The following is a 24,436-nucleotide window of genomic DNA, read 5'->3' as shown; positions in this document are numbered from 1 at the left end:
AGTATAGTCCACCCCATATAAACTTTTGGTAAATGAGCTTAACCATTTAAATTTAGGGTATTTTGTTTTTTTGTTTTTGTTTTTGTTTTTTATGATAAATGTGCATTCTTTGCAATTTAACTTGTCACTAATGGATATAAAATTTAGCTTAAGAAACTCCCTACCACCCTAAAAAAAAAAGTGATTTGATTTGACATCAAAGGGAACTTCATGCACACAACAAGTTTCTTTTGCCAAATTCTTTTTGGTTTGATTGTTTCCTATAGTCACCAAGGTGGCTTTATACAAACTTTTTTTTTTCTCATCTCCTCTACCAAAGGAGATTCTCCTCAATTTGATGTTGACATTATGCAATTATCTTTAAAGTTCCCAGCTACTTGCATATATATATATAAGTCCCTCAATTATTAAATATATCAATTCAATCTTTCTATTATTAAAAAAAAAGATAAAAGTTAAATAGTAATATATTTCATTTATATAAATATAAAATATTTTAAATTATTGACTATGTTAAAAGAGTAAATATTAATTTTATTGAAATCTAATTTTTTTAATAATATAAGGACTAAATTATTTAATTTCGTATTTATATTAAAGAGACTTACTAAGTACTCCTAGTTACCGTAATATCTCTAAACAGCAGTTCACAATGTTATTGGTTTATTTAAATCTCAAAATACTTAAAAATTTTCAAAATAAGAATAAACAAATTCTTTTTAACTCCATGATTTATCTCTAATCACAAAAACAATTTTTTAGCTTCTTATATCTGAAACTAAATAGTGCCATTTTTCTGCTTTATCTGTCCCACTCTACCAAGTAATCAAAAAAAAGCTTTCAAAACACTTTGATGCAGCATGCTGTGCATGCATTAGAGACGCCCTCCCGAAGCCCACAGCAGAACGTGGAGCAAATAAAAGATCATAAAATAAAAATGGGAAAAAAAGGTTTCGGGAACACCACAAACTCCATAGCCCACATCACCGTTTTGGTCTAGAATAGACCGGAACAGAACCAGATTCCACAACACCCCCAACATATCTGTTTTTGCCTAAAAAGCAGCATCACTTCCATATAATATTATACTGTGTTTTTTTCCCCCCTTTTTACCTCTTCTTTTTTTCATGCATTTTTGTGCAACCCTAAATATTCTACTGTAAAAAACCACACTTTATGGTTTTTTTTATTTTTGGGTATCCTAACTGCTACATGGTAACCTAAATGGAAGAATCCAATCTTTTTTGTGGTTGATAGAGGGAAAATTTAGAGACAACACAAAGGCATCCGATGCTCAACTCTTCTATCTATATTTTTTTGGGTTAACTGGATAATGATGAAAACTTCGATTTGTACTTTTCTTTTTTGGTTTCAAAATCAACATTTGTATCATTGTATTTTGATTTTATATGTTGTTGGGTGTTTTACTTAACTAACAAACTAAGACAATTTGATTGTTGTTAGTTGAATTTCTTTTTATAATTTGTTAGTTTAATTTTAGTTTCTTTTATTTTATATTTTATGTGTTATTTAGAAGTAAAAGTCGATTCGAATCGATTTCATCCATCTTTTTTAATCGAGTTTATCAGGTTGAATATAATAATTGATTTAATTTTATAGACAGTTAAAACAAGTTAATTCAACCTATTATCGGTTATGAATTTTCACAACCGAATTAATTAATTTAACCAAAACCTTAAACCAACTTCTATTCGTTTTTTATTTCTAATGCTTTGAAAGAAACAAGAGGAGAAAAAATTTAATCAGTTTAATTGGCTGAACTGAACAATGTTAAGTTGGCTCCAATACATCAATTAAGACCTTAGTTGGTCAATTAGTTAAATAAATTATGAATTGATTGCTTAAGTACGTTTTTATTTTTTATTTTTTTTGTTAACTGAATTAATTAATTATTTGTCTCTGATCAATTGAACACGAATAATCTAAAAAAAATAAATGAATATTTTTTTTATTTGTTCAAAGTTAAATCATGACTTATTGCTATCATGAGAGATCTAATTAAAAATTATTAAAAAATAAAAAAAAACTTGATTCAATCGATTTTTAATTCGATCAGTTCAATATCATTCTTCAAATCGATACCTTAATTAACTCTCAATCCAACTAATCTGATTGACAAATTCAATTTTATTCAAACATCATTACTTTATATTATACATATAATATATTAAATGCCATCATTTTTTGCTGTTGCAATTTTGGTAAAAAATTGGAAATAAATAAAATTATATACATATCCCATGTTAGCTTTTTGTGAATCCTGTGATACCTGACGTATAGCTAGCTTCCAACATCCACTTGCTAATTACTAATGTTCTTATTCCCTTTGATTTGACAGTGGTGGTCAAGGACCTAGTTAGAAACTTTATATCGAGTGTTAATGTAAAATTTTAATACTTGAGAGGCCAAAGTTAAAATTTTGTTTTATAATAATTCAAATTAAATAATTTTTAGAAGGGATATAATTGCAAATTATCCATTTAACTAACAATTAAAAAAATTAAACCAAATTTTTACTATTTAAAGGCAAAAAATAAAAATTTTCTCTTTAACGAAAGATCAAAGCTTACCCATACAAAAGAAAAATAAATTAAAGTTTCTTTGCTACTCCCACTAAAACAATGGCAAATTTTAATTTTTGCCCTCTTTTTATATTTTATTATAGGTTAAAATATGCTTTAAGTCCATGTATTCTTCATACATTTGAAATTTAGTCTTTTTATTTTTATTTCTCTAGATTTAATCTCTCTACTTATTGGATTTCAAATTTTAGGTAACACCTTTGAAATTCTTTTATTAAATTTTATGCTATTACATTTTGAAATTACCTCACTTAGTAGCCATTAGACAACAAAAAACCGTTCCAATGAATTGTATTTACCGATATTTAGATTAAAAAACCGTTCCAATGAACTTGTATTTAACCGAATAATTTTAACATTGTTTACATTTGAACTTGGTAAAAAGTAAAAAGATTAAACTATTTGAAACAAAAATAAAAGGACTAAATTTTAAATATATAAAGTTACAATTACTTGAAACATATTTTAACATTTTCTATATGGTTTGTACTTCGTACAAGAATAATGCTTGCCGGAGCAGGCTACGATGTCTGTCTCTTTACACCCATCACCATTATTTGGGTTCTACTCTTCAATTACAAAAAACATCAAATGCATACAAAAGTAAATTATCTTAGCGAGTGAAATTAAAATTAAATTTTAATACAACGGAATTCCTTGTATTAGGAGTTAGATTGTATTGTATCTTTTTTTATTTAAAAAATGAATAAATTAATTTATATACTTTAGATCAGAGAGTAAACTGATCATTCTATTAAAAAATTCATCAATTTCTACTATTAAAAATTGTTCTTTGCATGTCACAATGAGGCATAGTAGCACGCAACGTGTAACTATATAATTATTCTGTAATTATTTAGTTATTCTGTCAGTCATACAAATTTTTAATAATAGAAATAGCCGAAAGTTTTAACAAAAAATATTAATTTATTATTTAATTTAATATATACAATGATAAATATTTTAATTTTTAGTAAAAATGACAAAATACAATATTATTCACGTACGAGTTTTCACAGGTACTTTTAGATGCGAATTCATTAGGGTTGAAGGATTTAAATGTAATCTTGTAAAATATATGTCATTTCTTTATATAATTAAAAAACTAATCCAAGGGGTAGAAAAGGTAGAAGGAAAGGAGTGGAGGGGTACATGTCAGATTCTGACCTTTCTGACACACCCCACCATAGTTCAAAATATAAAATAATTATAATATTATTACCTCTCTTTTTTTGGTGAAGGCAACCTCTTATATTTATTAATTTATTATTTTGAATTTGTTATTTTATCAACTGCGGTTTCACCCACCGGTCAGTTCCACTTGTCGTCTTGATCAGATTATCTTTTGACATGATTGGATCTCAAGTTCAAAATCAGGGGGAAGTGGAAATGGTCTTACGGTAGAGTATCTCATGAGATCCTAGAATTTCAAATTTCGAATTCCAATCCTCCGGGCTCCGGGGACATAACGGCTATTCCTCTCATTAGTAGCGTAACAGACCATCCATGTACCACCACGTGGTATCGTACTTGCTCAACTCTCTCAGCTTAAAGTTTCATGCGCACACCAATAAGTGAAGCGGGCGTTGAGAGGAATTGTGAGGAATCAACTCTTATATCGATTTTGGTTGCTTGTGAGATTAGTTTTGTTGGTTATTTTATTAAATTATTTAATTTAATTTATTTTAAATATATGTATTATTCAAATTCAATAATTAAAGTCAAGTAATTAATTGATTTAAAGTCGATTCAATTATACTCTTTTTTAACTCTAATTTAATCAGATAACTTAAAAAATATTGTTGCAAACAACTTCTATTAACTTCAAAAAAATTAATCTCTATAAACCATAAAATCAACATAAAAAATAATTTAAAAAATTATAACATTAAATCTGAAATCAAAATTGATTTATTCAGATTTTATTCTAGTTTGAATTAAAAAAAACCATATAAATAGCCTTTTGAAATTTAGGCATATTTGTTAGGTAATAATTATTTCATTGATTTAATCTAAGATCTATAGGTTTCACGTGTGGACGTAATGCTAGGAATTAAAATAAAATGCTTCACCATGCTATTATTATTATTTGAATGTTGTATGGTAGTGCGATTTTGATTAAAAAACACTCCCACAAACAATAGTTTGTTTTAGTGCACTTATGCAATTAGTATCTATATATATTTATTAATCGTTTAAGTGAAAATTAAATAAAGTTTTATTTGAAATAATAAATTTTAAAATTTAAAATTTATGGTATTTTAAATTCAAATCTCATTTTTTTACGAGTTTTTTTTATTAATTTTATATAAAAATATAAAAAAATGTCCTAATAATATAATTTAATATTAAATTGATAGAAATAAAAATTTATGTATCAAATTAAATGTTAAATTTAAATTTAAATACTATATAATATATTAATCAAATAAAAAAAGATAAAATTAACCCAAAAATAAAAAGGGAAAGGAATGTAGTGAAAATGGTCAACCAATGTCTCCTTTTATCACAAGAAGCAAGAAACCCTACCCAGCAACTCAGCCCACTATTTATTCTTCACTGCTCGCTTAAAAACACCAATAAATCCAACCGTCCGTCATAATCTTTATCCCTCACTCCCTTTTTATTTATTTATTGGGTAAAATATAACTGCTGGTCCTTACATTTAATTTCAATGTTCAAACTGGTATTTAAGTTTTTTTCTTTTAAATTGATACTGAATTTAACTTTTTCTCTTTAAGTTTTTTTTTGTAACATTGTTAAAATGGGAGGATATGGAGTAATTATTACATGTGACACACATACTACATTGTCAACTAAATGTACATGTCACGTGTAACAATTTGATTGGTACACGTCATCATATTTTTAAGTTAAAAAAGATTTAAATGTATGAGGAAAGCCAAAACCGGATACTAATTAGAACAAAAAGAAAAATAATTTGAACATTAAAACCAATTTCAAGTATGAAAAATTAATGTTTAACCTTGATTAAAATGTGCTTTAAGTCCTTATATTTTTTTCATATTTGGAAATTAGTCCTATATTTATTTCAAAAAATTTAGTCTTTCTACCTTTCAATTTTAAAAATGCAAGTCTAATTGTTAACACCATTAAAATTTCAATATTAAATTTAGATTCCTTAAAACATTTTTGTTATATGATTACCAAGTAAGTTTTTTTAAAAATTCTCAAAATGCGACAGCAACAAATTTTATAGAAAAAATTTAAGATGACATTAACAATCGGGTCTGAATTTTAAAATCTAAAAGATATAGAGACTAAATTCTTATGAATATAAGTAGAGAGACTAAATTTTAAATTTACGGACTAGAAAAAAAGCATATTTTAACCTTTTCTTTTTTCCTTTCATTTTCTTGGTTGAATTTTCTAAACTCACTTTTTAAGCATAACCACTCTTCTCTACTGAAACAAAAACATGGACATCTCTGCATCTTTGTCCCTTCCCTTTGTCCTAAACACAGTGTGACTTGAAAACCGAGTTCGTTCATATTGACTCAGTGACCACCCATTTTCTCCCACCATTTATTTTACCTGTAAGAGAATCCAATAGACCAAAACCAAACAACAATGGGTTCCATGCCATCTCCTCTCTTCTTCTTCTTTTTTCTTCTCTTCACAATCCAATGTTGTTTCAGTTCAAACACTAGTGAGCTAAGAGCTTTAATGGATATCAAAGCCTCTTTAGACCCTGATAATCAATACTTAACTTCATGGACCACTAAAAGTGACCCTTGTTCTTTTGAAGGCTTAGCGTGTAACGAACAAGGCCAAGTAGCCAACATTTCCTTACAAGGCAAAGGATTGTCCGGCAAAATCTCACCGGCCATTGCTGAGCTTCAGAACTTGACCGGTCTTTACTTGCATTACAACTCTTTATACGGTGAAGTACTGAGAGAAATAGCTAACTTGACTCAACTCGCCGATTTGTATCTTAATATGAATAATCTATCCGGTGAGATCCCGCCGGAGATTGCTCAGATGGATAGCTTGCGAGGTTAGTGCTAATACGTTTTGTTTTTTGTATTTAGCATTGGTTTTTTTTTTTGTTGAGATTTTTGAGCTTTTTTTTTGGGATGAATGTAGTGTTGCAGCTGTGTTATAACCAGTTAACTGGGAGCATACCAACACAGTTTGGTTCTTTAAAGAAGCTTAATGTTCTTGCTTTACAATCAAATCAACTCACTGGTGCAATCCCTGCAAGTTTAGGAGATTTGGGTACTTTAATAAGGCTTGATTTGAGCTTTAATGATCTCTTTGGTTCAATCCCAACAAAACTAGCTGATGCTCCACTGCTTGAAGTTCTTGATATAAGGAACAATTCTCTTTCAGGCAATGTTCCTCTTGGTAATAATCTTTGTTCTTCTATCTTGCTCTTTTTATGACCAAAACATGAACTGTGTTTGATTTTGTGTTCTTGTTGTTTTGATCTATAAGCTCTCAAGAGATTGAATGATGGGTTTCTGTTTCAAAACAATCTGGGTTTATGTGGCTCTGGTTTTGCATCACTTGAACCATGTAATACCTCTTATCAAACTAATCCAACCAGACCTGAAGCATATGGACAAGGGGTAACTGGTATGTCGAGAGAAATACCAGAGACAGCAAATCTAAGGTTGCCTTGTGAACAATCTCAGTGTTCTAAGCCGTCGAAATCTCGAAAGGGTCCGATTCTCGTCGGCCTAGTTGTTGTCACAGTTGCATTATCAGCTATAGGGTTACTCATATTCAAACAATACCGTAACCGAAAACCGAAGCTCGGTACCTCATTCGAAGAACCTGAAGCCAAGGAGGGGTACAGGAAGAAAGGTTCGCCGCTCGTTAGCCTCGAGTACACTAATGGTTGGGATCCTTTAGATGGTAGTAGGAACTTCAATGGCTTCACACAAGATGTGTTGCAAAGTTTTAGGTTCAATTTAGAAGAAATAGAGACTGCAACTCAGTACTTTTCGGAGTCGAATTTGTTGGGAAAAAGTAACTTTGCTTCAACATATAAAGGGTTCCTTAGAGATGGATCAGCTGTTGTGATTAAAAGCATTAATAAAACTAGCTGTAAATCAGATGATTCCGAGTTCTTGAAAGGATTGAATGTTTTAGCATCGTTGAAACACGAGAATGTAGTCCGGTTAAGAGGATTTTGTTGCTCAAAAGCACGCGGTGGGTGCTTCCTCGTTTATGATTTCGTCCCAAACGGAAATTTGCTACAGTATCTCGACGTAAAGAATGGTGACGGCACGGTCCTAGATTGGTCTACAAGAGTTTCCATTGTTAAAGGCATAGCCAAAGGTTGGTCTCTAGTTATGTTTTTTGCCTTGTTTTAAGTGGGGTTCCTATTAGCTAACTAGACTTGTTTGTTGGAACAGGGATAGCATACTTGCATGAATACAAAGTAAACAAACCGGCTCTCGTCCACCAAAACATATCAGCCGAGAAAGTGCTCGTCGACCACCGGTTTAATCCCCTACTTTCAGATTCTGGCTTACACAACATCCTCACCATTGACATTGTCTTTGGTTCACTCAAAGCCAGTGCTGCCATGGGTTATCTCGCACCCGAATATGCCAACACGGGTCGTTTCACCGAGAAGAGCGACGTTTACGCGTTCGGGACACTCGTTCTCCAACTCCTTTCGGGTAAACAAAAGGTGACCAGCTCGGTACGTTTAGGAGCTGAAACTCGTAAGTACCAAGATTTCATAGACCCGAACCTTCACGGTCGGTTCTTTGAACACGAAGCGGCTAAACTAGCAAGAATAGCATGGCTTTGCATTCATGAATGTCCTATAGAAAGACCATCAATGGAGGAAGTGGTCCAAGAATTGGGTAACTGCAATGGCCGTCCTTAAATGGTGATGATGATGTTGTCACTTAACTACTCACTGAGGCATGAATGGGGCATGCTTTACATTTGTGTCCTTTTGCTAAGGACTATGTATGGGCCTTTTGTGAATTTTGCTCATGTGAATTCAACGTCGTAAACGCTAATTTTATTTTGTTATCCAAGAATTTATTTCTAGGCTTTTTTAATTCACTCTTTTAATTTTGTGCATGAAAGTAAGCTTTATATGTTATGCTGATATTTTTAGGGTGTAACCGAGCAGGCGGAGTTCAACTTGAAATTTGTAGCTTTATACTCAGTTTGAGCTCAATTAAATAGGTATGTTTAAGTTTTAGTTCGACTCGAGATATAATTGAGTTATTTGAGATCAAATTTTATTGAATTTATTTATTAATTTTTGTACTCAAGCTCGAGCTCGATTTGATAATTGAGTTTTGGGTTATATATATTAAAGGTTAAAAATATGAAAAGTTCGATAAAGCTTGTGAGCTAATCGAGTTGAGTATTAGTAAACTCAAATTCAACTCAACTAATAGCTCTAGCTGTTTGAACTTGGTTTAATAATTACCATACTGAGTTTGAATTTTTTTAAATCGAACTCGAGTAATTTCACGAGCACTAGCATCTCATTTACACCTTTAGGTCTCTTGAATCTACGTTATTTATTATGATCGATATAATCCTTTCTTGACACTTGAAAGTAGAAGTGTTCATAGACTAAATGAAGCCAATATTTGAATCTAAAAAAAAAAATTAGGTATGAATTTATCCCAACTTAACGTGTCTAAATGATCTGTTTTAAACTATAAAATTAGTCGAATTAAGCTAAAGTTAAATAATTTAAACTCGAACAGACTTAAACCGGACCAAATGACTCATCAATATCTCTACTTAAAAGCCATGGGGCCTAGAGGGACAAAATTATATATCAATCATACAATGTTTGCCGGTCTGTCCTTAAAATGGGGAATGTCATGAAGTAGAATGTTGGCTTCTTTTTTTTTTTTTTTCTTAACAGAGAAATTTAACAATATTCTATTTGATATTCAACATATATCCAAGTATGAATTCTTTTAATATTTTTAATATCTTTAAAAATCATATTTTATTATTTATCTCTAAATTTGTGTTAAAAGAAGAGATTTATATGAATTCTTTAAATAAATTGTAATCCTGGATGAGTATATGAAAAATCTTTGCTAATTTTTTTTTAATTTTGATATTGAGTAAATTAATTTTTTTTGTTTAAAATAGAAAAATTTAGTCCGTGAATTTTAAGTGAGTAATTAAGAATAAATTACATTGTTTACTTTTTTTTGTCATTTTATCGTATTTTTTTATTAGTATAATAATAAATTTAGTCCTCAATGTTTACACATTCTATCAAATTGGTAACAAATTTAGTCCTCATTAGGTATCAATAAATTTAAAATCAAGACCAAGTTGTTAACATGTGTAAATATTAATGGCAAAATATATTATTCTATAAAATTAAGTCCAATTTAACAGAATGTGTAAATATTAAAAGCTAAATTTATTATTGTATTAATAAAAATAAGATAAATTGATGAAAAATTAAACACAGTAAATAACTATCCTTAATTACTCACTTTTAAAATTAAAAAAACTAAATCAATAAATTTCTTTAAAAAAAAACTAAAATACTTTGAAAAAGTAAAATTTGGATATTTGAGCCACATGGCCCTGCCAATAAAGAGATGATATTATTAGCAAAGGCTAAAGTCTGGGTCTTTCTACTTTGTAAAGATCATTAAAATTATTTTTATTTGGTACGAATTGTGTTACACAAACTCGAGAGAATATCATACGGGAATTAACGTATATTCAATTCTTACCATAGTCCTGTTCATACTAAATCTCTCACTTATATTCGTGATCTATTAGACATTTGATATTATATAAATCAGGTTTTGTTATTAGTAAAATTGTTAATGTAATCGTTAAATGATACATCAAATTTTATATAGCTAAATTTAAAATGAAAAATTTAAGAAAAATAAATATGATTATAATATGTTTTAAAAATCTTAGTTATGCCGCAATGTTTTAATTATTTAAAACTTTCATTTTAATATAAGATTTGATGTGTAATTTAATAGTTAAATTATTTATTTTAATAATAAAAGGACCTAATTAATATAACTTCAAAAGTTTAGGATGTAATTAAAATAATTTAAAGTTTAGGTACTAATTTAAAATAATGGGTATAGTTTGGGATGTTTGGTGCAATTAAAGAAAAAAAAGGTCGTTTTCTAAATTACCGCTAAATAAACTGAATTTTATTTTGATCTATTTTTCGATCGAGAGAAAAGAAAATAATGGGGAATACGTCTTGCATGTTTTGTACCTGCGTTGAACAGGGGAATATCGGCGTGGTGGAGCGGTTTGGCCGGTTCGAGAAATTGGCGGAGCCTGGCCTCCACATATTTAATCCTTTCGCCGGTCAGTATCTCGCCGGCATCCTTTCAACCAGAATCTCCTCCCTCGATGTTCGCATCGAAACCAAAACCAAGGTAAATTGTTTAATTCACCAGCTATTTCGATTACATACATGATTCCTTTTATCCTATAAGATTATTCGTAGCTAGAAGAATTTGAATTCAATTGATCTTAAATTTGTGTTTTGATCAGATTTATTTTTTGGTTTGGTTATGCCACGATTTCGTTTGACGGTTTTACTTCTTGTAGGAGAAGAAAAAGGAATGGATATTTATGTGTGTGTGGAAAGAAATTTTTGAATTTTAGGAATTTTTATTTTTATTTTATTGATTCGAACTCCAAATGTATTGAATCTGGCTTTTTAAGAGTGATTTGCTATAATTGAAATAATATTTTCGTTGGATTTGTCAGTGGCAGATCTTGACATTTGATTTGATCTTCTTTTGTCTAATACTATATTCGAGTTTGTCGACTCTTTTGTCTTTGTCTACACGAGATGGAGATTGAAATGGTGTCGCCGTCACATCGGTTAAATTTTGGATTTGTATATGATTTTTCTATAGAAGTTGGCTCCTGCAGTAACTAGCTAAGATATGCATTGAAAATTAAAAAGGAAATGCAATCTTACTGAAAAATCATATGAAAAGAAAAAAAAAAGTTATAGTCAGCTACAAAAAGGGAAAGGAAATCGTTTGATATTTGGTTGGAGACTTAAAGTGCTATTGGAAAAGCTAGAAAGTTGATTTAGCTTTTGTTAAATTTACATAATTTATCATTTATGGTAAACCTTTTTGGTTTTTTTTTTAAATAACATAACTAAGCTAATTATATAGGAACATTCTTAAAAAAAAAAACACTCTTTTGACTTATCAATTTTAAGGATATCTAGAATCACCATCGGAGAAAGATCAAAAGTCTGTAACTCCTTTTTTTTAACTAAAATTAGTTTAGCTAATAATTTGTAACTTGAATTTGTTCTCTAGGTAAAGCAAGATCTATTGTTCTTCTTGAGACAAAATATTCGTCTAATCAAACCTTTTTAGTTTTAATTTGTGAATTCTGATTTATTAGTACAGTAAATAAACAAATTGCAATATGATTTAATCACAATAAATTCTATGAATAAAGTTAAACAAAGAAAACATGTCATGAAATTAACAATTTTAGTTTCAGAAAATATTTAAATATGTTTAATACACACACATAGACACATACCCGTCCCTCCCTCCCTGAGTTCTGTTACTCTTTTCAGAAGGATCAATGAGTATGAAGATGAAAATGTTACATATTTGCAGGACAATGTGTTTGTGCAATTGCTTTGCTCGATTCAGTACAGAGTGGTGAAGGCACATGCTGATGATGCATTTTACGAGCTGCAAAATCCCGATGAACAGATCCGGGCCTATGTGTTTGATGGTAATTTTCTTTGCTCTTCTTTTCTCATATCAGCTTATAAATATATTATGCTATTCATTTGTAATTTATCCTTCCCCGTTCTCTCCCTTCTATTTATTTCTGTGACTAAAACGTTTCATTCCTTGGGGTAGTTGTTCGAGCTCTAGTTCCTAGAATGAATTTGGATGATCTCTTTGAACAAAAGGGTGAGGTTGCTAAAGCTGTTCTTGAGGAACTTGGAAAGGTAATATGGTGCATTCTTTTTCTCAAATTCACCCTCATTTAGTTAATTATTCAAGTGTCCTCAAATTATGTGCATAAGACATTTGTATGATAGACACATTTTGGTTTAGAAACAGCTGAGCTGGTGGAAAAGATCCTCTAATATGTCAGTGGCCTACTTGTTCTTTCAATTTGTATGTGTCAAAAAATAGATGGTTAATGAAATACATACATACCCTGCATTATACCGGTCCTTTTGGCTTGCATTTTCTCAGAGTATGAACGCCTAAGGAGGAAGCCGAGAAGGGGAACATGCATTTTTCTTTTGTAAACTATGAGATTTCGGATGCTACATGATAAAAATTATGACTACTTCCTATCTAATTGCACTTGAACGAACAATTATGTTTCCATCCGAATTATTATTATTTTTTAAAACTTTTCTCCATCTTTGTGCTTGCTATCTATCTTCTATGAGGCTTTTCACGCATGTACGGAATCTGAAATTATGTATTAGGTGATAGGAGATTATGGATATAGCATTGAGCACATACTGATGGTTGACATTATACCTGATCCTGCTGTGCGCACGGCAATGAATGAGATAAATGCAGGTAATCTATCGTTTAACAATGAATAATGTTCGCACTCCATCATCAATTATGGTTCTTTCTGTTTTTGCTACAAGCATTGAAAAATTAAAATCTTGTTAAAACATAGGAATTACCCCCTAAACACCAGTTTTTGTGAGAATCATGTCTGCCTAAGCTATGAATGTAAATGATGCAAACTAGAACATGCATGGTACCGAGTAAATTCAACGACCATGAGCCATTCATCTGTAAGTTAAACAAAGACTTTAAAACTTTGCAATGATTTTGTCTTTTACCAGCTCAAAGACTTCAGCTTGCCAGTGTGTACAAAGGTGAAGCTGAGAAAGTGCTCCAAGTCAAAAGAGCAGAAGCTGAAGCCGAATCCAAGTACCTGGGTGGAGTCGGTGTGGCCAGGCAGCGTCAGGCAATCACAGATGGGTTGAGGGAAAACATTTTGGACTTCTCTCACAAGGTGGAAGGCACCTCAGCCAAGGAGGTGATGGATCTTATTATGATCACACAATATTTCGACACGATCAAGGACCTCGGCAACTCCTCAACGAACACTACCGTGTTTATTCCCCATGGACCTGGTCACGTTAGGGACATTGGTGAGCAGATCCGGAATGGGCTGATGGAGGCATCAACTGCTCAAATAAATGTTGAATGAATATCAAGACAAAACAATCTAATAGGTTCGTATTTGTGTTTATATTTGTTATATACATTGCGTGTACATTGCAATTGCTTTTGATGGACCTTCGGCTCAGTCTTTGCAGGCCGTAGTGACCCAACTTTTCTTACCATTGGTTGTCGGCTGCAGTTGCAGGTACGTTTCATGCATTTCAGTGTCTTGGGCCAATGGCTAATATTGGCTTTTAGAGCTAAACGCATAGCTTTTAATTATACCAAGAAAAAAGCATGGCCACAAATATTTTTATGTAATATTCTATGACTGATTGAATTAATTTTATGTGATGTATGTAACTAGAAATGAAATAAAATCGTTTTTGTCCATAGTAGGGGAAAAGAAAAATTCTCACTTTCTTTTGCAAAATATTAAAACAAAAATATTTTCTCCCAATTTATACATCTCAAATTATTGATCAAGACGAATTTGAGCACTGTAATACTCGATTTGAACTATTCGTAAATTTAATTGAGCTTTCCATTTTAATATTATTTTTATTATGAAATTATATTTTTAATCTTACTATAAAGAATGAGTTTAATCGAGCTCGGGTAGCTCCATTAAGTCTCGAGCTAAGATTGAGTTTAGAAATTGATGTTGATCAAACTCAAGCCAAGTATTGAGCCTTGAATTTTAAGTCAAGCTCACGCTTGCTACTATTCGAGCTCGGCTTGGCTCGATTGCAACCCTAATCGGTATACTACTAGTGAAATATTTTAATTTCTCGAGTAGGGTTTAAATACGGTCCCATGTTTGTGTAATTCCTAAATTTTTATTTTTTATTTTATATCTTAAATAAAACATGTGTGATCTCTAGAACCCTATCTTGTAGAGTCTAAAATATCCATTTATATAATACTAAATAATTTTCTAATATCAAAATATTATTTTTTATAATATTTATATTTTTGATTATATTTAATTAAAAATATTTATTATTTACAAAATAATTCCGGTTGAGTTGGGCTGTCTAAATTACAAAAGATTCTATCCAATAGTGGTCCAATATGAGCAAGACCTATTAGATTGAACAAAAAGTTTTGAGTAAATTCTTTTTAATCTGCAAATTTAATGAAATCCTAAGCAGCATGACATACTTACATGGGAAAAAAATTCCAAAAAAAGAGAATAAATAATGAGGTAAGAGTTAAAAGTTTATCCGCCTTTTTAAAAATTTATCTATACTAACATTAAAATAATTACGATAGATTATTTTAGTTTATCCCCCGCAATTCTATTTTTTTTTTTTTAAATTATCAAATAATATGTTGGACCAACATTTTATTTGTTTTGTTTTTGTCTTCATAAGTATGAAACTGTTTATCTGTGAGTCAAATGAAAAATGTTGTCAAACTTTTGAAATTCAAATCCATTTCACCAACTTAATTAAATTGAAAATTTTATTATTCCATATGACAAGTAAAAAGCAACAAATTTTGGTTAGTAGTTAGAAACAATGACCAACCTAAAAGATATAAAGGTAGAAGACGACAATCCAAGGTGGTTAAGCCCTAAAATAAATAATAATAATCTCTACAATAATAATATTCCATTTTGTTTTAGCTTTTCAAGAAGCTGGTAACCAAAATGTCCCCACTGCTAATAGTTTTCATAATTTGGGGTGCATCATTTACGTAAATTATTTGTATATCTTTTTTTTTATGGTTTAAATTTCACTATGTTTTGTTTAAATTTATTTTAGTTTAGATTTTAATATATTTTTATTATAATTTTTTGTTTTTTTTAATGCTTGATTTTAATTATAATTACGTGAATTTGTACTTGTAACCTATAAAATATTGCTAAATTTGTTAATTATATGTTAAAAATGATATTTCAATATTTTATTAACTAATACATTATTTTTATTGTATTTTGTTATAATAATAAATTAAATGTAAAATTGTTTCTGAAATAAATTCATGTAAGCTTTGTTGTAGGGATGTAATTAAAACTTTTTAGGTCTAAATTAAAAAAAATGTTTAAGTATAAAATAAAAAATTATACTTCATTTAAATGTAATGAAAATATTAAGATTTATATCTAAGGAAAAAAACAATAGTTTATATATTTTTTTAGATAAATCTTAAAATTATACATAAACTTTGATTTGATGTGTAATATGATACATAAATTTTAATTTAGTATAATTATATATTTAAACTTTGATTGTGGTTCATGAAAATTTAGTTTTGATTTAATAATACGCATTTAAATAAATAAGTAAACAATCTAATTTATTTTTATTTTGGCCATAACTCCGAATTTGTGATGATATTATGTGCTACACTTTCAAACCCGCATCTTTTAAATTGTTACAATAATAAAGATGTTAACCAAATTAATACTCAATCAGTTATGACTATCAAAATTGATTTGATTGATGATCCAATTGGTTCAACCAATATTATAAGGCCAATTAAAAATCATTTGAATCGAATTTAAGCTAATTTAAATATTTAAATTTGATGTTATAATTTATAAAATGAACTATTCATGTTTAATATTATTTTCTTATTTTTCAATTATTTTAATTGTAAATTAAAATTGTAGTCCGCATTTGAACCTACTTTCCTGTAGGGTATAAAAAAGGTTGGGGGTAAAATGAGATTTCCCTTTTAACCGTTAAGCGGAAATTAGGTTTAGGTCCGGCAAAAGCAAGATATGGAAGTTCAATCAAAGCTTTATAAAGTTATTTTTAACCTCACAAAGTCAAAGTAAAAAGGGCTTTTTGGCCCATAAAATGTGGACCAAAGTGAAAAACTGTCTCTACTTTTGGAAAATTTCAATAAAATAATTAAGAAAGGTTTAGGCGTTTTGAAAGGGAAAAAAAAGAGTGTAATCATGAAATTAGGAGAATATAAATTATTTTGTTTTGTAATGAGTACGAATCATCATTATTACTATTAGTAGGTAAATATAGTTGGGAGATTGGTAGGATCTACACTAATATTAATTGAGGTTTCTATTATATAAAATCAATGAATTTCCCTTTTTTTCAATTTAATAAAAATAATTATCCGCAACACATATTTTTATTAACGACTTTCTATATTTTAAGTAAGATTTTAAGTTTAAATCTAAGTTTCAACACTTGTTTCAAAAAATGAAAATTTTGTATTTTAACTCTAAATTAATATTTGACATGATTTAATTTTTTATAAATATAAAATTTTAAACTCAAAAAATTTATATTTTATTTTTCATAAAAATTTTAATTTAATTTTGACCCTTTCACCAAATCTTCTAACTTTAATATATTTACGAGATATTACAAAATGTTTTGTCAAATAATAATAATACTATATTCCTAAAACCTAGGGGGAATGAAAACCCCTTCTAGGCCTAACACCCACCTATCTTTCTTTAATTTCAAATCTCCCAAAATCGATGGGTGTTTTAAAGTTTTTAACTTTTATTTCCCTTTTCCTATATCAGATTAAAAAATTTTAATTCAATTTACATTAATACTATTATTAGTAGAGGAGGACTTGAATTTAAGTATATTAATGAACATTATCCTCCTATTTAAAAATTAGAGAAGAACTATAAGTAATTTTAGACATTATATAAAAAAGAATAAATATGATAAAAATTTATAGTGAAATTAATATTAAAAAAACCAAAAAAAAAATAAAAGAAAAAACCTCAGTTTGACAACAATGACAGGATAATAAATATTAGTATTACTTAATAATAAATGTAGATCTGAACAAATTCATATAATCGAATTTATTGATTACAAAATATTTATAATTTTGATTTTATGTATAATAAAAAAACTAATGGTTTCATATTTAATTTTTTGTAAATTTAGATACCCTAAAAAATATTAAAAAATTTAAAATTGATTTTTTTACGGATAGAAATAATATTTTATTTAAATTTGAACATGAATAGTAACCTTGAAAATTTTATAGATAATAAACAGATTTAAATTTAGATAATTCAAAATTACAAATCTCTAACCTCTGCCATTCCTATTCCTAGGACTCAAACCGGATTTGCATAATAACAGTCATTTTGAAAATTAGAGCATAGAGAGAAAGACTATACTTTAAAGCAACAAAAAAAAGGGGGGCAAGGTCCACAAAATTATGACTACCAGTGGGAATACAACTCAACATCATCTCACATTACAATTATATGGATCTGATTCTGCTTCAATTTCAAAAACAATCGACAACCATATAAGTGGGTAAGAAGAAAAAGGAGAAGTAAATTGGTAAAATTTCCATGGAAACCCTTATATTAAAAGTCGGATTACATTTTCTCCTTCTGCTTAAAAAATGAGCAAATTAATTCATGTGTGTTAGACTAAAAAGCAAACAGGATATTTTGTTAAAATTTCCATCTATTTATGCTGTTAAAAACTAGTCATGTACATTAGTACAAGGTATGGCATGCCTCACGTACAACATTGGGTTTTTTTTTTAAATAGTACAAATAAATGAAATTTTTAATACGAATAATCAATTTGTTCTTTAATCTAATATACAAGAGTTAATTTGCCCCTTTTTTTTAGTAGAGGGGACAAAATACAATCTGACCCTTAATACAAGAAACTCCATGGTACTTTTACCAACAATAATATAGTAATCAAGAAAAGAAATGGTAATGGAATTCTTTACTAGGTATTTGAACCAAGTTCAGATATTACAGTTAACATTATTGGGAAGTCTTTAACTGAATATCATCCTTAACTCATACAGTTTTTACTGTTAAATAGTAAAACAGATGAAAAACACCTGTGATTATACCGAAAAAGAGAAAAAAAAGTTAATCATGGCGTAACATGAAAGTGTCAAGATTCTTTGTATAAGAAAGAGGGTCCTCCTCTTTGTCCTATACTTAATGATTATACTTTTCTTCCCCTTTTTATTAAAGAAAAAATAAATAAATTAGTGGAATGAACAATAAAAAGGCCATACCATAGGGGTATAACAAAAAAAAAAGAAAGAAAAAAGAGCCGCCTCTATGGTTGGTGAGCAGTCAACATTACTTGGCCTTGCCGACAGCTCCCCTTATCCCTCCCTAAAAATTCAAGTAGTAATGACCAAAACATAAAAAGGGTTGATCCAAAATATGTAATTTCTTCAGTATTTTTGTTATTAACATGCTGGTAACTATGTATGAAGTTCGATTTTATACAATTTTACCATCAAAAGAGGAAATGGTTTTCGAGTTTTTAGCAAAAATTTTTATCGTATTGTCAATCAATGGTGTATCATGGAGTGATACAGTAATTACTTAAGAAACTGAAGCCATAACAGACTAATTTTCTCGTATGCATGTATGTACATTTGGGGTTCGTTATTGACTTACCTTTTTTGCAGTGGCACTGTTGTCATCACCTCGGATGTATATATACGTGCATTAGCAGTCCGTTTGAATGCTTAAACATGCCGGAATGGACGTCCAGTGATTCCACTTTGAAGTTCCTGCAAAAAGTCTCTTCGTTAAAAATGAATAAAATCTTAGTCCAACATGCACACGTTTCCTTCGTTTCTCCTTTTTCTAGACTTCTAACATGGTTATACTTGATTTTTTCAAAGTTCTTTCATATATTCCAAGGCTCGTACCCACATATCCATGCCCCAATATGCGTTTAACCGCGTGTTTAACACACAAACACTTCAAAATCGGAGTAATATAGTTTTAAGTCAAATATGGCACCAGGATACCCTATGAGCCAGTCTTAATTTTTATATGTAAGTTTATATACATGTATTAGATTTGAGATTTTGACATTTTCATAGTCCCTAACAATATTCATAATCCATTGCAACGTGCATGGATACATACCACTAATACCAGTCAATAAAGCTCACAGAAATTTAAGAACCAGCAAAATCAGGTCAAGTTCGTTGCGATATCTCTATCAGCCATCGTGTACCTCCTAAAGCCGACAGTCCTCTCTTTGCTTCCACTTTGCCCAAAAACTTTGTAGCAGCTATCTTACCGATAACCCTGTGAAAAAATTTCAATATTCAATCTTAACATCAAAAAGTTTGAAATAAAAAGGGTCCCAGCTAGAAAGCAGCAATGTCACCATAATTGGAATGTTTGAAAGACAAGCTACCGAAAATGATGGAGATTAAGCTCGCCAGTAAATGATAAAAAAATCGAATAGAGAGAGAGGAGGAAAAAGCCGTTACTTCTTACTTTTTTTTTCCTTGACTGTGACAAGACAGACATCCACTCTCCTCAAGGTGGGGGCTCCTCCACATTAGCAAAACCAGACAACCTTGGTTACACAGTTGAGTCATATCAGCAAGTAAGTGCCTTACAGCAACAAAGATATGTTTCCAAGTTCATCCGAGGTTGACCCTTTTTCAAGTGGAAACTAAAAATCTGGTTCACCACAAGCTTCAACTGGTTTTTGCATATCTGCAGCACCAACAATGATACTATTAAATTCCAAGGCCTATTTTGGCTGTAAAGCATAGTCCAAACTTGTTTTTCACTTCTTCTTCTTCAACAAACAGTTAATATGCAGACATTAGTTCCGATAATCAATGATTTTTCACAAATGCAATAGTATTACAAACCGATGCTCCAATCAAGAGTCGGTCTTTACAAGATTCCTTATCCTTTTTGGATTAGATATACAACAAAGACACCAAATAGGCACTGGCATACTAAGTTTTCAAGATATGAGGCAGTAAAACGGATCAGCATCGTTCTAGGAACTTACTGATGTATCATAACAACACGAATATGGCTAGATCATCCTTGTACTGATTCCAGTTTGGATTACTAGATCATGAAAGTTCATACAGAAGATGAATGTAGGAAAAGTAAAACAAACCATATATAACATACAGCTCAGTTGAATTCGGCCAGTAAAAGTAAAACTGAAGCTTACCATCTTCAAAAACTCATGAAAATCCCTCAAATTTTTTGCATCTTCATTGAAAGAGCATGTTGGGGCTTGGGATGACAGAATATTGGTTTTAGACCCCAAAAACTTGGAGCATACCACATTTAGAATAAGAGAAGCACCTTTAGGAGGAAACTTCATATCTTTATGAGAATTTTAAAATTATAAAATATTCATATAGTCCACTTATTTTTCAACTTTTTTCAGATAAAGACTTCTTCACATGAAACTATAGATATAGTAACTGTCCTTCAAGCATTTAAAATATGATGATAGGAAAAAAGGCATACATGTGCCAGGTTTATGCAACAGATTCTAGTACAATTCCCTTACATAATAATTGATAAAAAAATTTACATTGATGTATTTGACATGCAAATACATAGCCTACCATTGTATAACTTCAGCCATTGTTCTGCAGATAATCCCCATTCTTCTCTTACAAAATCAATTTTTTTATAAATATATCGAAGAAGATGATACTGTATTCATTCAGTCACTATGGACAAAAGAAAATGAAATCACAGTAGGACAATAAAGTGGTTATTTTCATTCAAATCATGCAATCATTGAAATTTCTAACAAACATTCTCTAGCTACTACATCACTATCTATATGTTTTTTTCCTGATTTTTAAATTGGAACAGAAGTGAAGATGGACAAAAATAAAAGACAATTGAAGAAAGAATTCGATCAAATCCTAAAGTTTACAATTCTACAAAGAGTTAAAAGAAAAAAAGCATTACACTTATGGTGCATCTGTAAAGACTCCATTGAGGATGTCATCCTCACTGCCGATCATAAATAGATCCGCGTCTTTTTCTTCCTCGTTGGAGAAATCCCTCCTGCCGAGCTTCGAATGAGCTGCAATGAATATCATTTTTTGAGCCCTTTCGAGGCCTATCCGTGAGTGTCTGTGTACACAAATCCACTTCATCAAAGACCAGTTACGTTTAAACCCGCATGATGTTGCATGTAAGAAGATAAGCCTCACTGCAACCTTTCCTAATGATTTGTATTCGCTAAGACAAGTTTCCCATACCAGCCTACTGCTTTGGGGGTTAGCGATCTTCAGTTTTCCGGTCACAGAGTCCCGTTGTTTAACTTGAACGGCTTGAGCATAAAGTGGTTCTAACCCTTCTGATCTCCATTTCATGAGCTCCATCAGTGCAACATGTGCTTCTTCCTTGGTAACCAAACGAGTTATGAGTTTATCAACATCTTTTTCTTGCTCGTGAGTCAAACACTTGAATGGTGGAAGGTATTTTCCGCTGGTATCCCGTATCAAGTAAAGCGGATCGAGAATAAATGCAGCTGACCATGCGGGGTGGTAGTTCTTTCTAAATCTCTTTTCAACGGTTTTCTCAACAGGCGCTTCGGCAATGTTGAACTTGGCGCACCATTCCTTCACTTTGACCCTCAACTCCTCCCAAAGAGGGAGGCATTGCCCGATTAACGGCCTCTCCACCTCAATCTCATGAGCCATACCTCTGATCAACTTCACCAGTGCATAAACGGCCCCTAAATCATTCCAAAACCCTTCATTTTGAACAATACTGGCAACTTCCCTCGCAACTGGATCCTCAATACAGATCCCCTTGTAAGAATCGTCCAATACAACCATCTGAAGCACTTGTGAACAGTTCAATATGTCCTCCAACATTGCAAAAACATGTGCAATGTTACTGCTGCAATGGCATTCGTTGAAAGGAACTCGTATCACCCCAGCACAATCAAGCTCCTGCATCTTATACTTTCGAAAGCTGTTCCTAGCTTGCAAATTATTATTTACAAAATTCGCTAGCTTTAAGGAATTCTCAGTGACAGTCCTGAAAAGAAGAAGCTCTTTGCTAAAATCCTTTATCAAACTAATGAAACCTTGAAGCTGACAAGAAAGATTAACCATCCAATTATTCTGAATCTCCAAATTCTTCAATGCCTTCACCTTATGATCTGAAACAATTCCTACACATTTCTGAACACCATTTCCCGGTATCCCCATTACCGTCTCCCACAAAACCTCCTCAGCTTGCTTGGTACTCACCGGTCCACCGGTGAAGACTGCCTTCTGGTACAAGCTACTCCCATTCGGAAGATTAACACTAAATTTAACAAAATTCTCCTCCACGCATCCAAAGTTACTACCACCACTACTACTACTTGTATAACTACTGCAACAACAACTTTTCCTCTTCCATCCATCAGAAGCAACTTGAAAGAACATTGCATCCCTAATTCGAGCCTCGGATTCGTCCTTGGCCTCGTAAAACTTATTATCGAGCCGAGCACCGGAAAGGTCCCTTCTTGAAATAGCCGGCATCCCAACTTGGTTAAGGAAAGCTCTAAACTTTGGGTGTTCAAGGCTAGAAAACGAAACCGACCCACAAGACTCATAGAACCAATCAGCTAATAAATCAAACGCAGAATCTATTTGACCCTTACTTAAAGCTGGACCAGGGGAAATTTTAGGACTCTTAAGCTTCTTAACACTATCTTCCAACATTGCTAAAGCGCCTAAATCTTCTTTTCCACCAGATAAAACCAAATGATGTTGAGTCAACCCAACATTGTTGTTGTTGTTATTAGTATGACTCGTGTAACTCAGTAAACGAGTAGACTCAACTATAGCCAACGAGTTACTATTGCTATTATTATTGGTATCATGACTATTATTGTTACTTACTTGGTTTCGTAAAAGAGAAACAGCAGCTGAAGGACTTCGTTTACGATGATTATGATGATACGAAACCGAAGGTGAAGCTAATGAAGATATAGGCAAAGGGGATAACGAAGGATTTGGTCTTAAAACAGAGCTGAAATTGGGGCAAGTGCCGCGTTTCAAGTGCTCGGCGGCGGTCCTGGACGGGTTCGAGGCCGAGAAAACGGCGTCGCATAAGGAACACTTGAGTTTCACCGCTTTCGGTAGTCTACTCTCTGGGTTCCGAACAAGGATCGGTTCGAGATGTGCCCAATACCAAGCTCCTTTGCCTTTAGTAGCCTTGGTTCGAACCGTGATGAGCCCTTCGTACCGTTTGTTGACGGCTTTAGCTGCTGGGTCTTCTGTAGATGAAGAAGAAGGGTCAGTTGGTGGCATAGAGATGGTGGAAGCCATATTTGTTTTTGAGCTATACAAAGTGATGATGGGGTTTGTGAAGGGAAACTGCTATGGTTTACTGGGTCACTTTTAAAGCCATAGTCATAACTGAATTACACACACACACACACACACAGCTTTGAAAATGGTTTTGATTGAAAATAGGAGCGGGAGAGAGATTGAAGAATAAAGAAACACTAGGAAGGGGTATAAATGCAGAAAGAAAGAAAAAAAGAGGGGGGGGGGGTGTTTTCTATGCTTATGATTATAGTTGTAATGTCAAACTATTCATTCATTACTTTAAAATGAACCCATATTGGATTAAATCGCAAAGAATTTGATAATTTTTAATTAAGATGTATTTTAAAGTAGTGTTTAAGACTATAAATGAGATATAGATATTCATAAATTATTTGGGTTTAACTTTTTAAAAATCGAATTTAAATTCGATTAAATATGGAGTCAAATTTAAATAATTTAGCTATGATTAAATTAAATTCGAGCATTATAATATTCAATTCGAAGAATTCTTGAACATAAATAAACTTTTTTTAATATAATTTTATTTTTTGAAATTACATTTTTACCTTTATTATATAGATAAAAAATTCAGTTATGAACGAACTTAAATGACTC

The 24,436-nt window shown here is 31.1% G+C and overlaps 3 protein-coding genes across 6 annotated transcripts; 2 read left to right on the top strand and 1 right to left on the bottom strand.

Moving 5' to 3' along the window:
- The first annotated feature begins 5,930 nt into the window (after positions 1 to 5,930).
- On the top strand, positions 5,931 to 8,650 carry LOC107931037 (LRR receptor kinase SERK2). The gene is made up of 4 exons (XM_016862812.2): positions 5,931 to 6,621; positions 6,711 to 6,971; positions 7,062 to 7,910; positions 7,988 to 8,650. Exons 1-4 carry the CDS (start codon positions 6,195 to 6,197, stop codon positions 8,467 to 8,469), a joined length of 2,019 nt encoding a protein of 672 aa, XP_016718301.2. The 5' UTR covers positions 5,931 to 6,194; the 3' UTR covers positions 8,470 to 8,650.
- Positions 8,651 to 10,765: 2,115 nt separating this feature from the next.
- On the top strand, positions 10,766 to 14,174 carry LOC121203051 (protein PPLZ12). 3 transcript variants are annotated; one of them, XM_041083795.1, is made up of 6 exons: positions 10,766 to 10,996; positions 12,218 to 12,338; positions 12,470 to 12,561; positions 13,057 to 13,153; positions 13,432 to 13,827; positions 13,956 to 14,174. In XM_041083795.1, the coding sequence occupies exons 1-5, from the start codon at positions 10,802 to 10,804 to the stop codon at positions 13,800 to 13,802; spliced, it is 876 nt and encodes a 291-aa protein (XP_040939729.1). In that variant the 5' UTR covers positions 10,766 to 10,801; the 3' UTR covers positions 13,803 to 13,827; positions 13,956 to 14,174. The 3 variants fall into 3 exon arrangements, with proteins under 3 accessions (XP_040939729.1, XP_040939728.1, XP_040939727.1); XM_041083794.1 differs by having other exon boundaries at positions 13,912 to 14,174; XM_041083793.1 differs by having other exon boundaries at positions 13,903 to 14,174.
- A 4,188-nt stretch (positions 14,175 to 18,362) lies between these two features.
- On the bottom strand, positions 18,363 to 24,064 carry LOC121211233 (uncharacterized). Of its 2 annotated transcripts, XR_005906551.1 has the most exons (4): positions 21,453 to 24,048; positions 19,989 to 20,213; positions 19,629 to 19,793; positions 18,363 to 19,264 (listed from the first exon to the last, which is right to left on the bottom strand). XR_005906551.1 is itself a non-coding variant. In XM_041083792.1 (1 exon), the coding sequence occupies exon 1, from the start codon at positions 23,816 to 23,818 to the stop codon at positions 21,455 to 21,457; it is 2,364 nt and encodes a 787-aa protein (XP_040939726.1). In that variant the 5' UTR covers positions 23,819 to 24,064; the 3' UTR covers positions 21,236 to 21,454. The 2 variants fall into 2 exon arrangements, 1 of the variants encoding a protein (XP_040939726.1); XM_041083792.1 differs by lacking the exons at positions 18,363 to 19,264; positions 19,629 to 19,793; positions 19,989 to 20,213 and having other exon boundaries at positions 21,236 to 24,064.
- Positions 24,065 to 24,436: the final 372 nt, after the last annotated feature.

This window comes from Gossypium hirsutum, chromosome A12 (genome assembly GCF_007990345.1).
Source record: "Gossypium hirsutum isolate 1008001.06 chromosome A12, Gossypium_hirsutum_v2.1, whole genome shotgun sequence".
Lineage (NCBI taxonomy): Eukaryota > Viridiplantae > Streptophyta > Magnoliopsida > Malvales > Malvaceae > Gossypium > Gossypium hirsutum.
Note: the sequence above shows the minus strand (reverse complement) of the source record. Positions and strands in the feature narration are given on the sequence as shown.

Bases quoted from the DNA above. Each gene is read 5' to 3' on its own strand.
- LOC107931037 (XM_016862812.2), top strand. From the start codon at position 6,195: ATGGGTTCCATGCCATCTCCTCTCTTCTTCTTCTTTTTTCTTCTCTTC. The intron at 6,622-6,710 runs GTTAGTGCTAAT...GGATGAATGTAG, and splicing joins TCAGATGGATAGCTTGCGAG to TGTTGCAGCTGTGTTATAAC. The intron at 6,972-7,061 runs GTAATAATCTTT...TTGATCTATAAG, and splicing joins TTCAGGCAATGTTCCTCTTG to CTCTCAAGAGATTGAATGAT.
- LOC121203051 (XM_041083795.1), top strand. From the start codon at position 10,802: ATGGGGAATACGTCTTGCATGTTTTGTACCTGCGTTGAACAGGGGAAT. The intron at 10,997-12,217 runs GTAAATTGTTTA...ACATATTTGCAG, and splicing joins GCATCGAAACCAAAACCAAG to GACAATGTGTTTGTGCAATT. The intron at 12,339-12,469 runs GTAATTTTCTTT...TCCTTGGGGTAG, and splicing joins CCGGGCCTATGTGTTTGATG to TTGTTCGAGCTCTAGTTCCT.
- LOC121211233 (XM_041083792.1), bottom strand. From the start codon at position 23,818: ATGGCTTCCACCATCTCTATGCCACCAACTGACCCTTCTTCTTCATCT.